The sequence below is a fragment of the Sciurus carolinensis genome, chromosome 17 (genome assembly GCF_902686445.1).
Source record: "Sciurus carolinensis chromosome 17, mSciCar1.2, whole genome shotgun sequence".
NCBI classification, from domain to species: domain Eukaryota; kingdom Metazoa; phylum Chordata; class Mammalia; order Rodentia; family Sciuridae; genus Sciurus; species Sciurus carolinensis.
In genome coordinates this window covers 34898901-34911599 of record NC_062229.1, presented here as the reverse complement: position 1 = coordinate 34911599, position 12699 = coordinate 34898901, and the positions used below count along the sequence as shown (strand labels likewise).

At 34.0% G+C, this 12699-nt stretch overlaps 1 protein-coding gene across 2 annotated transcripts in view; it reads left to right on the top strand.

The window, feature by feature from the left end:
* The window catches only part of Pdcd6ip (programmed cell death 6 interacting protein), a 71349-nt gene that overhangs the window by 38067 nt on the left and 20583 nt on the right, over positions 1 to 12699 (top strand). For both annotated transcript variants that reach the window (XM_047530859.1, XM_047530860.1), the window contains exon 10: positions 4850 to 5027. In XM_047530859.1, the coding sequence (XP_047386815.1) occupies positions 4850 to 5027 (178 nt within the window). The remainder of the gene's footprint in view (positions 1 to 4849; positions 5028 to 12699) is intronic.

The window sequence follows — 12699 nt, the reverse complement described above, 5'->3', positions numbered from 1 at the left end:
CTACAATGAAAATTATAGAACACTGAAGAAAGAAATTGAAGAGTTTAGAAGATGGAAAGACCTCCCATATTCTTTGATAGGCAGAATTAATATTGTCAAAATGGGTATAAGACCAAAAGCAATGTACAGATTCACTGCAGTCCCCATCAGAGTACCAATGACATTCTTCATAGAATTAGAAAAAATGGTGTTTAAGTTCATTTGGAAGAATAAGAGACCCAGAATAGCCTAAGCAATATTGATCAAGAAGAGCAATGCAGGAGGCATCACAATACCTGATCTTTAGTTATGCTACAGAGCTATTGGCATCAAAATAGACACAAAGACCAGTGGAATAGAATAGAAGACTTGTGAACAAACTGATATACTTACAGCCATCTGATACTTGATAAAGGTGCCAAAAATATATGTTGGAGGAAAATGTCATTTTAGCAAATGATGCTGGGAAAACTGGATATCCATATTAGAAGAATGAAACTAGATCCTTATTTCTCACCCTGCACAAAAGTAAAATGGATCAAAGAGGGCTGGGGTGGTAGCTCAGTGGTAGAGCACTTGCCTAGCATGTGTGAGGCACTGGGTTTGATTCTCAGCATCACATATAAATAAATAAAGTTTCATCAACAACTTAAAAAAAAATGGTTAAAGACTTGGGAATTAGACTAGAATCCTAGCAACTGCTGGAAGAAAACATAGGGTCAATCTTTCATCATATTGGTGCTGGCACTGTTTTCCTTAACAAGACCGCTAAAATCTCAAGAAACAAAACCAAATATCAATAAGTGGGATGCCATCACATTGGAAAGCTTTTGCACAGCAAAGGAAATAATTAAGATTGTGAAGAGAGAATCTACACAATGGGAGAAAATCTTTGCCAGCTGCTCATCTGACAGCAGATTAATAGCCAGAGTTTATAAAGAACTTAAAAAACTTAACACCGAGAAACCCAAGTAACCCAGTCAATAAATGGGCAAAAAACCAAAACAGACACTTCTCAAAAGAAGAAACATAAATAGTACAAATAAATGAAAAAATGTTAAACATCTCTAGCAACCAAGGAAATGGAAATCAAAATTACACTAAAATTTTGTTTCCTTATAATTAGAATGGCAGACATCAAGAACACAAATAGTTACAAATGCTGAGGAGGATGTGGGGATAAAGGTACTCTTGTATGTTGTTGATGGGACTGCAAATTAGTTCAACCACTCTGGAAAGCAGCATCAAGTTACCTTAAAAAAACTAGGAATGGAGCCAACATATGACCCAGCCATCCCATTCCTTGGTGTATATCCAAAAGAACTAAAATTAGCATACTGTAGTGATATAGCCACCTCAGTGAAAGCAGCACAATTCACAATAGCCAAATATGGAATCAGCTTAGTTGCCCATCAGTAGGTGAATGGATACAGAAAATGTGGTATATATACACAATGGAGTTTTACTCACCCATAAGAAAGAATGAAATTATGGCATTTGTTGGTAAATGGATGGAAATGGAGAACATCATTGCTAAGTGAAGTAAGCCAGTCTCAGAAAACCAAGGGTTGAGTGTTTTCTCTCACATGTCTGTCTAGAGAAAAGTAGGGGAAAGAAGGATTGGGGGATCAGAGATCATAAAGATGGAAGATCAGGGAATAAAAGACAGAAAGAAAGAGAGTTGAGAAAGGAGAGGAAGTACAGAATGAATTTTACAAAATCATGTTATGTGCACATGTAAATATACCATGACATTTCACCTTTATACAAAAGTAGAAAGAACCAATCAAAAATAAATGAGTGAAAGAAAGATCAGTGTAGAGAAAGGATAATAGCGGGAGGAAGGAGGGGAAGGAAAAGGTGAGGAATGGGAACTGAAACAAAATTTCATGTGTATATGATTTTGTCAAAATGAACCCAGCTACTGTGTGTAATATAATGCTCTAATAAAAAGGTATAATTTGTACACAATGAAATACACCCATTTTAAGTGTACAGTTAAGTTTTAGTAAATATATGTGCCCATGTAACCACCACTGAGATTGAGACTGGGGAATAGTTCTGTTACCCTAAAATTCTCTTACGCCTCTTCCCTTCAGTCCCTCTTCACCTCGTCACTACTAATGTGCTCCCTGTAACCATAGGTTTTAATCTTTATACAGTTTAATATGAAGGTAATTCATTATATCATGTACAGTATGTACAGTATAGTACAGTTGTACAGTATGTAGTACTTTAAGTATGTACAGTATATTCTCTACTTCCTTCAGTTTGCTTCTGAGATTCATCTGTATTGTCATGTGTATCAATTTGATTTTTTTTTCTTTTTTGATCTGAGCAGTATTTTTTTTTACTTTTTCTTTTATTAATTTTTTCATTAACTTTTTTGACAGTGATAAATTTTTAGAAAAAATTTTTTTCTTATATGTATATGGGTAATAATGTCTGTCACAATCTACTGTCCTTCCCATCCCCACCTGCCCCACCCCTCCCCTCACTCCCCTCTGTACAGTCCAAAGTTTGTTCATTCTTCCCTACCCATCCCCCCACTATGGATCACTATCCTCTTATCAGAGAAAACATTCAGCTTTGGTTATTTGGTATTGGCCTATTTTGATATTCTCCAATTCCATCCATTTACCTGCAAATGCCATAATTTCATTCTTCTTTGAGGCTAAGTAATATTCCATTGTGTATATGTATCATATTTTCTTTATCCATTCATATGTTGAAGGGTATCTAGGTTGATTCTATAGTTTTGCTATTGTGAATTGAGCTGCTGTAAACATTGATGTGGCTGTGTCATTGTAGAATGCTGATTTTAAGTCCTTTGGGTATAAACTGAGGAGTGGGATAGCTGGGTCAAATGGTGGTTCCATTCCAAGTTTTCTAAGGAATCTCCATACTGCTTTCCAAAGTGGTTGCACCAATCTGCAGTCCCACTAACAATGTATGAGTGCACACTTTTCCCCACATCCTTGCTTCGAGCAGTATTTTACAGTCATATAGTAGTTTGTTAAGTTTGCCTGTTGATAAAACATTTCAGGTGCCACAAGTATTCATATACAAATCTATGTGGACATGTTTTTGTTGTTTTTGGTAAATACTGAATAGTAGACCCCCCCACCCCCCGCCCTTTCCAGTGCTGGGGAATGAACCCAGGGTCTTGCACATGGTAGGCAAGTGCTCTACCACTGACCTACATCCCTAGCCCTAGATGTGAAATTTGAGTTGTATATTTTGAGTTTATATGAAGTTGCCAGAATGTTTTCCAAAATGGGTCCTCCATTTTATATTCTACCTGCACTATTGTGAGAAATACAGTTGCTCTGCATCCTCACCAGCACTCTTACACTTTTAAATTTTAGCCATGTATATAGTGTATATGTAGCCATCTCTCATTGGAGTTCAATTTGCATTCTCCAATTACCAGTGATGTTGAGCAGCTTTTCATGTGTTCAGTAGCCATTTATATATCTTTTATGAAGTGTTGGTCGAAACATTAGGTTCCTCTGTATTTTCATTTTGCTGGAGATAGAACCTAGGTCTTGTGCATCTAGGTTAAGTGCTCTTCTACTGAGCTTCACACCAGTCATTTGGCTCCTTTTTTATTTACTTATTTTTATTACAAAATTGTTTTTTAATTTGTTGATGGACCTTTATTTTCTTCCTTCCTTTCTCCCCTCCCCTTCCTTCCCCCCTCCCACCCCCTTCCCCTTTTTCTTTCTTTCACTGAGAATTGAACCCACCTCATGCATGCTAGGCAAGCACTCTACCACTGAGCCACAACCCCAACCCTGGCTCCTTTTTTAAATTGAGTTTTTCCTCCTTAATTACCTTTAAAGAGTTCTTTATATATTTTGGAGACAAGTTCTTTGTTAGATATATATGATTGAGAATATATTCTCCTAGTTTGATTTATCATTTTGATGAATGCATGGAATTTTTCTTTATCTAGCAAGAAGGCAACAGTAATTGCATATGATTAAGAGGCAGTTTGAGTTTGTACAGAACTTGTTTTTTGAGCAATTTATTGCATTACATCATGTTATTTGCTTTATTGTCTCCATGAATAGTAGACAGGGATAAGTCCTCTGTCCCTATCATGTAAATGAAATAAGTGAAAAATTCTTATTGTACCACAACTGAGAACAGGTGAATATTCTGAATATTCTGTAATTCTTAGTCTTCCTATTGTTCTATTGATATTTTGCCTAAATAATATGAAATTTTAGCTATTTCATGTATTATTTCTGATTTGTCACCGACAGTGTTACCATCAAAGGTATAAAAGATTGCTTTTTCAAGGAAAAAAATTCTTTTTTTTTGCGGGGGGGGTGGGTACCTGGGATTGAACCCTAGGGTGCTTAACTAAAGAGCCACATCTCCTGCCCTTTTTGAAAACATTTTTATTTTGAGAAAGGGTCTTGCTCTTGCTTAGGGCCTTTGTAAGTTGCTGAGGCCAGTCTCAAACTTGGAATTCTTCTGCTTCAGCTTCCTGAGTTGCTGGAATTATATGCATGTGCTACTGAAAAAGAATTTTTTTACTTTTAATTATTTAGGCTAAAAGAAGTTAAGTTTGAGCTACAGGCCAAAAGATGTCTAGTGTATTTTAAATGCTGTCATAATTTTTCTTTTTGGCTTTTAATTGTGAACTGTGAACTTAAATAACTTGTAATGTTTTTGTCTTATCAATTATTGATTTTTCTGTTTTTTTTCCCTTTATCTTTGCTTTATTTTTTTATTAGTGGGGGTGATCTTCATTTTTTAGAGGCTAACTCCATTCCATTGCTATTGATTTGGATATAGGCAGTTAATATTTTAAAGATGGTTTAGCCTTAAACATGACACAATATCTCATTTTTTTCAGCGTGTTAGCTTCCCTTAATCTTCCAGCAGCAATTGAAGATGTGTCTGGAGATACTGTACCTCAGTCGATATTGACTAAGTCCACATCGGTGATTGAACAGGGTGGTATCCAGACTGTTGATCAGTTGATCAAAGAACTACCTGAACTACTACAAAGAAATAGAGAAATTCTAGATGAGGTATGTTTTAAAAGATTTGCTTTTCAAATAAAAACTGTGATCTCTTGGTGTTCAACAGGAATGAGGCCTGGAGGGTTTCACAGGGTTGTATTCATCATCTTTGCCCCAGAAATTAATGTAACCCCAGAGCTTGCTCTTCAGTCTCAAGAGGAATCCTGGTTGAATGAGAATGAGTTCATTCTTGTCTTAAGTCAAATAAATGCATGTTAATAAAATTCATATGACTTCTATATAATGCTAGTATACTCTAAGAAATTACTATCACACAAACTGAAGTCTTTGTAATTAATGATTTCATTTGTGCATAGGCTGATCAGGTTTCTTGATGAACATGGAGCAAAGGAAGTTAGGACATCACATCAAATATTTTATAAAGCTGCTACATTCATATACCAGTAGTGATGGCATTTTATTAATAGGAATAAAACACTTTGTAAAGTTCTTTTTTTTACTAAAGCTTACTGTCCACCAATGTAAATTTTTTCTGGTGCCTTTGTCTTTTTCCCTAATTGCTAGATTTCTTTCTTCAGCTCTAGATACTTAGAAATTGATTAGATGGACTCTGGTCAGTTTTGAAGTCACATAGTCTGTTTAGGTGACCTTTCTTATCAGTCCTTGAAGTTTTGATTTTTTAATTAACTTTCGGAGGATATTATATTTACATAATTTCCAAATACATTGAGAGAGAGGCAGAGCACTTAAATACTTATGATGACAATATGGATCTTGTGGGTGAGCTATTTACGTAAAAGATAAAGTTAAAACAGTGAAATGCCTAGCCTTGGGGACACATAGGATGTGGTTAATAAATTATAGCTTTTATTACTCTTATGTTACTATTATGATGATAGTATTGCAATTATAACTGTTGATATTAGTGATGGTCGTTATTCATTTTTCAATGCAAATCAGCTCTTGAAAAAGCTTAGGATGGAGACTTACTGCATAATTGATTTTGGAATGCTGCTATTTGTGAGGGATTCTACATTAATTATTAAGCTGTCACCAACCTTATCTGTGTAGACAGAGTCAGTAACCTGAAAAACTAACTAGAATGTTTACATAGTTTAGTGTTAAATCTTTGCTGTGTTGAGCTTGTTAGAAATGTAGAATCTCAGGCCTCACTCCAGATTTACTGAACCACAATCTGCATCTTGATCAGATTCCTAGTCATTTTCATGTCTATTAAAATTTGACACACTTTGCTCTTAAGGTCATAGAAGAATACTTTATAGTCCTTTAAATTCTGTTGATTTGTGGACTAAGCAAGCTGTCATCTTGTGTTGCAATTGAATGGACATTAGAAATAGCAGGTAGACATAGGGAGAAGGAAGTGGAGAGTTTGTTAGAAATCCCAGAAGTGATGGCATCAAGAAAAATTGTTTGACTGTGTAGGGGCAGGCAAACCCTGGAAAATGCAGACCTGAGTCAAATGGAGAACATTCTGGGAGCATTTAGTAAACAAAAATTATAAGGATAAATCTTCATTTGGTACTTCATAATTTACACATAGTTCAGTGGTTAAAGTCTCAGAGTGTGGAATTATGTTTGGATTTGATTCTTACCTCTTACATCTAGCTGTGACTCTGGGCAAGCTGTTTAACATCTTCATGTCTCAGCTGACTCATCGAGAAAATAGTAATATACTGTGTAGCCTGCAGAGTTGTACATTGGGATAACACACATGTCTGCTACTTAATAGTTACATAAATATTAAATACTTCTGTATTTCCTTGATTTTAAGATGCCATTGATTGGAAGATGTGTTTGATTTTATAACAATTTTTTTGATAAGGATATTGCCTAATGAAATATGTATCAGTTGTGAGGAGCATCTCCTTAAAAAATTTGAAGTGAAAAAAGTTTATCTTATACAGACATTAGTGTATATACATATGTTTGTTGTCTATCTAAAAATGAAGTGCTTTTATTTATTTTGATGTTTCTAACAGCCTTATGATTTAAGGTTTGTATTTGTCATTTGTACTTAGAAATGTAAACTATAGTAAGTTGTAAAGCTGGTACTTGATTTGAGTTGTTTTTCTCACTGGTAGCTTTTAGTCATTTTGTTTAATCTTAATTTTCAGAAATTTGAGGTGTTTACCAGTTTTTTCTTTTGTAAATAGTCTGTTTGGGACCTGTTGGGTCCTTTAAAGATTAGATTCCTGTCTGTGGGTTCTATTTCTTTAGATTCCTTTTTCTCTATCCCCTCCATTATTTCCCTATGAGTTCCTGTTAGACTGATGGCTATGCTTCTGTATCATTTCTTCAAATCCCTTATCATATCTTTTATTTTTTTCTGTTTGTGCTCTTTTTCTTCTTTCAGAGAGACTATCTCAGGTCATCTTTCTAGTTCATTAATCAACTATTCAGCTGTGTTTTGATTCTTCAGCCATTGTCTGTGTGTGTACACATGTATTTAATTTCCTTGATCTTTTTATTTCCAAGATACCTAATTGGTTCTTTAAAAAACAACTCCTCTGTTTAATATCCATATTCGATTCTCTGTTTTATTTTTAGGTAAAATTCACAGAACATAAAATTCACTCAAAGTCTTTAAAGTATACAGTTGTGTGACTTTTAGTACATTCACAATGTTCTGTGAACACTGATATTAATTCCAGAACATTTTCCTTCTTCCCAAAGAATTTGCAGTCACCCCTCTTTTTCCCTTTCTCTCTGCCCTTGAAAACCACACTAATTTGATTTCTGTCTCATGGATTTGCCTGTTTTGGACATTTCATATAAATGAAATCCTACAATATATGGCCTTTTGAGTTTGGCTTTTTTTTTCTTAGCATAATATTTTCAAGGTTCATCCATGTTATAGCATGTGTTAATACTTCATTTCTTTTTATGGCCATATAATATTCCATTGTGTGGATATACCATATATTGTTTGTCCATTCCTCAATTGATGAATGTTTAAGTTGTTGTCACTTTTTTTTGACTGTTTTGAATAATCCTACTGTATGTGTATAAATTTTTATTTGAGCACTTGTTTTCATTTCTCTTGGGAATGTATACCTGGGAGCAGAGTTGCTGGGTCATATGGTAAGTCTCATTTTTTTAAGGAATTGCCAAACACTCTCCCAAATAGCTGTACCATTTTACATTTTTGCCAGCAGTGTGTAAAGGTTCCAGTTTGTTCACATCCTTACTAGTCATTATAATTTTCTTTTTTAAAAAATTTTTTTTTAGTTTTTGGTGAACCTTTATTTTATTCACTTATTTTTATGTGGTGCTGAGAATTGAACCCAGTGCCTCACACATGGTAGGCTAGCGCTCAATCACTGAGCCACAACCCCAGCCCCAGCCTGTATTACAGTTTTCTTAAGGAAAAAAATCATACCTTACATAATATGTGTGAAGTATCTCATTGTGGGTTCAATTTGCATTTTCCTAATGGCTAATGATATCGGTCGCCTTTTCCTGTGATTATTTGCCACTTGCGTATCTTTGGAAAAATATCTAATAACTTTTGACATTTTTCAAAAATTGGGTTGTCTTTTTGTTGAATTGCAAGATTTCTTTTACACATTTTTAAATGTACTGAAAGCCACTCAGTCATGTACTTTATAGAAGTTAGTAGGAAATTTACATCCACATGTTTGGATGGTAGGCCTTATCAGCTGTATGATTAACCAGGTACCTTCTGTTCTGTGGATTGTCTTTTCACTCTTTGGGTACTGTTCTTTGATGCAGAAAAGTTTTCAGTTTTGATGAAGTACAGTTTATATAATGTCCCTTTGTTCCTTTTGCTTTTGGTGCTATATTTAGGATTACATTGCCAAAAATTGAAGGTCATGAAGATTTACTCTTAATGTGTTCTTCTAAGAGTCTCATAGTTTTAGCTCTTCTGTTTAGGTGTTCGATCTGTTTTGAAATAAATCTTGAATTTGGTGTGAGGTAAATGTCCAACATCATATTTTGCATGTAGTTACTCTGTTCTAGCATTATTGTTGATGACAATGGCCTAGGCATCTTTGTGAAAAATTGCTTGATATGTCTAAACCTATGCCATTACATTGTTTTATTATTGTAGTTTTGTAGTATTTTTTGAAATGGAGGGGAGGAGTCTTAAGTTCTACAACTTTGCCCTTTTTAAAGATTATTTTCTCTATATGGGGTTCTTTGCAATTCCAAATGAATTTTAGGATCAGCTTATTCATTTCTACCAAAAATAAAATTGGAAGTTTAATAAGGATCGCGTTGAATCTTTTTAATTTAATTTTATTTTTTGGTACCAGAAATTGAACCCAGGGGTGCTTAACCTTTGAGCCACATTCTCAGCCCTTTTTATTTTTTTTCTTTTTCTTTCTTTCTTTTTTTTTTCAGTGCTGGGGATTGAACCCATGGTCTTATGCTTGTGAGGCAAGTACTCTACCAACTGATCTATCTCCCCAGCCCCCTTTTTATTTTTTGAGACAGGGTCTTACTAAGTTGCTAGGGCCTTGCTGAGATTCTGAGATTGGCTTTGAGCTTGTCATCCTCCTGCTTCCACCTCCTGAGTTGCAAGGATTATAGGTGTGCACCACTGCACCTGGTGGCCTGATTCTGTAAATCAATTTGGAGAGCATTGCCAGTCTTAATATTCAATCTTGAATTCATGAACATAGGATATTTTTCCGTTTTTAAAAATGTTGTTAACTTTTTCACCAGTGCTCTGTAGTTTTCAGTGTACAAGTCTTGCACCTCTTTGGTTAAATTTATTTCTAAATATTTTATTTTTTTTGATACTGTTATTTTTAATTTCCATTTTTGACTGTTCATTGCTAAAAATACAGCAAATTTTTGTTGTGGAATTTGTCTTTTAGTTTATTGAATTTATTGTCTCTATAAAAGTATTTTGTGGAATCTTTAGGATGTTCTTTAAGTGAAGTGCAACTAGAGAGAGTTTTATTTTTTTCTTACTAATTTGAATATCTTTTATTTTTCTTGCCTAGTTTTCCTGGCAAGTTACAAATATTGAGAATGGACATCCTGGTCTTATTCCTGATTTTATGGGGAGAGCTTCCAGCATTTGACTGTTCAGCACAGTCATGTGTCACTTTATATCAGAATGTTCTGAGAAATACTTGTTAGGTGCAAACATCAAAGCATTTACTTACACATAGCATTTTGCTTACATTGAAATGGCTAGGACATCACTAGGTGAGATAATATTCTGGTACTGTCATTGTATATGTATTCTGTCCTTGACCAAACATGGGTATGTGGAGCATGACTGTGAGATGTTAGTTGTGGGTTTTTCATAGATGGCCTTTATCAGGTTGAGAAAGTTCCTTTCTACTCGTAGTTTGTCAAATGTTTTTATCATGAAAGAGTGTTGGATTTTGTCAAATACTTTTTTCTGCATCTCTTTTAAGATGATCATAAGGTTTTTGTCCTCGTTCTACTAATATGGTGTATTACATTAATTGATTTTCAGATGTGAACCATCTTGCATTCCTGGGATATCGTTCTTTTCATGGTATAAAATCGTTTTGATGTGCTGCTAGATTTGGTTTGATAGTATTTTGTTGAAGATTTTGCCCCTATGTTTACGAGGGATGTTGGTCTTTAGTTTTTTTGTAGTGTCTGTCTGGCTTTTAGCTTGTGTGTCCTTACACAGTTTGAGTATCCCTTTTCTGAATGTGTTTTTGATTTTCGATTTTTCTTTTTTTGAATTTAAGAATATTTGCATATATATAATGAGATATTGTGGATATGGGACCAAAGTCTAAATGTGAAATTTGTTTTTTTTCTGTGTAACATATACACATCCTGAAGGCAATTGTAACACAATTTTTAGTGTGCCTGTGTTTTTATTTTGATCTGTTACGTGAAATCAGCTATGGAGTTTTCCATTTTTGGTGTTACGTTGGTGCTCAAAAGTATTTGTATTTTGGAGCATTTCAGATTTTGGATTTTTGGATTAGGGATACTCAACCTATAGTTGTGTGTTTTGTAAATGGCACATAGCAGTATTATCTTTCTAATTTAGTTTGAAAATCTTTGTCTCTACCTGAAGGGTTAAGTCCATTTGTATTAACTTTATTTTCATATATTCAGAATCACGTTCTACCATAGTTTGTATTTTTATATTTGTCTCACTTAGAATTCTGTGGGTTTCTTTGCTCTAGCCTCTCTTCCCATTTTTTCTTGCTTTTATAGTTGTTCATTCCATTTTTTTTTTAACATTGGCATTGAAGTTACATACTGTTACTTCTATTCTTTGAAATTTATTATACTGTGTCTGAGTTTCCTTTAAGTTGCTTGCAATTTCATTGGATGCACTGAATTTAAGGAATTATATCTTTTATCTATCCTGGAAAATGCTTAATTTTAGTTTTCACTTCCTTGACTATTGCTTTTTCCCTATTCTCATTATCTCTTTCTGGATCTCTGATTATTTGTATGTTGAATCTTTTTACTGAATCTTTTTACTGAATTTTCCATGTCTCTCAACCTCTCATTTTGTGTACTGTGCTTCATTGTGCTTCATTCATTCATAGTTCACAAATTGTTTTGGTCTTAGAATCTTCCAGTTAACGCATTCTCTTCAGTTATATCTCTGCAGCTTTTAGGTATCCATTAATGTCCTAATTTTGTTATGTTTTTCATTTCTAGAAATTCTATTTGGCCTTTTTTCAGTTCTTCTATTCTCTTTCTTTTTATGTTATACCTTTATTTATTATTTCTTAAAATACATTAAATGTATTTTATGTTCTTTCATTTTATAATGCTGATATCTCTAATCTTTGTGAGTTTGACTCTGTGATTTGACATTTTTTAAAAATAGTGACTTGATTCCTCATGTTCAGTTTGTTTTTGTTCTTGTGTTTTAATTTTAAAAGGTTTTTATTTTGCAGAGTGTTAGACGTATAGAAAAGTTTACAGATTTAGTGCAGAGTTCCTATATTTTCTTCACCTCGCTCCCCCCCAAAGTTAAAATCTTATGTAGTCATGTTAAATTTGTTACAACTAAGAAATTAAACAGTGGGATAATATTTTTACTCAGATTTTACCAGTTATTCCACTGATGTTATTCTGTTCCATGATCCAGTACAAATACTACATTGCATTTAGTGTTGTATTGTTTTTGTTTGTGAATTCACATATGCTGGAATTGGTGGATATTCTTTAACACATTTAGTGTTGAATGATTTTTGTGTGTGAATTAACATTTGCTGAGAATTGATAGGTTTAAAGTGAATTCTTTTAGATAGGATTTGTGTTTGTTTTTGCTGTAGAAAAGCATGGTATACCTGATACCTCTTTAAACTTTTTTTTTTTTTCCTGTGGATAATCTTCTAATCGGGACTTCATCTTAAAACTGTGTCACACAGTGTGATTTCTAGTCCCATGTGCAGGCTTTTTATTAAGAATCTCAGGTGATATCACTTTTCTATTTAGATCCAAAAGCTGATCATGTAGGTTTCCTTCTGTTGGCTGTTTTGCTTTTTAAAATTATTTCCCTGAGTTACCTGTTTGTAAGTGTCCTGATTTGGTGGAGGGGGAGTCTCTCAGTTTTGTTGACTCCTATTCTTGTCTCCTCCTTTTGTGTTCAGTGTATATTCTATGCCAGTGAAGAACTACAAATCTGGCAAAATGTGAATGGTGAACCAGTTTTGACTTTTGGCCCATTTTTGTTTGTTTCAGTTTGATTTTTATTTGGAGGATGATTTTT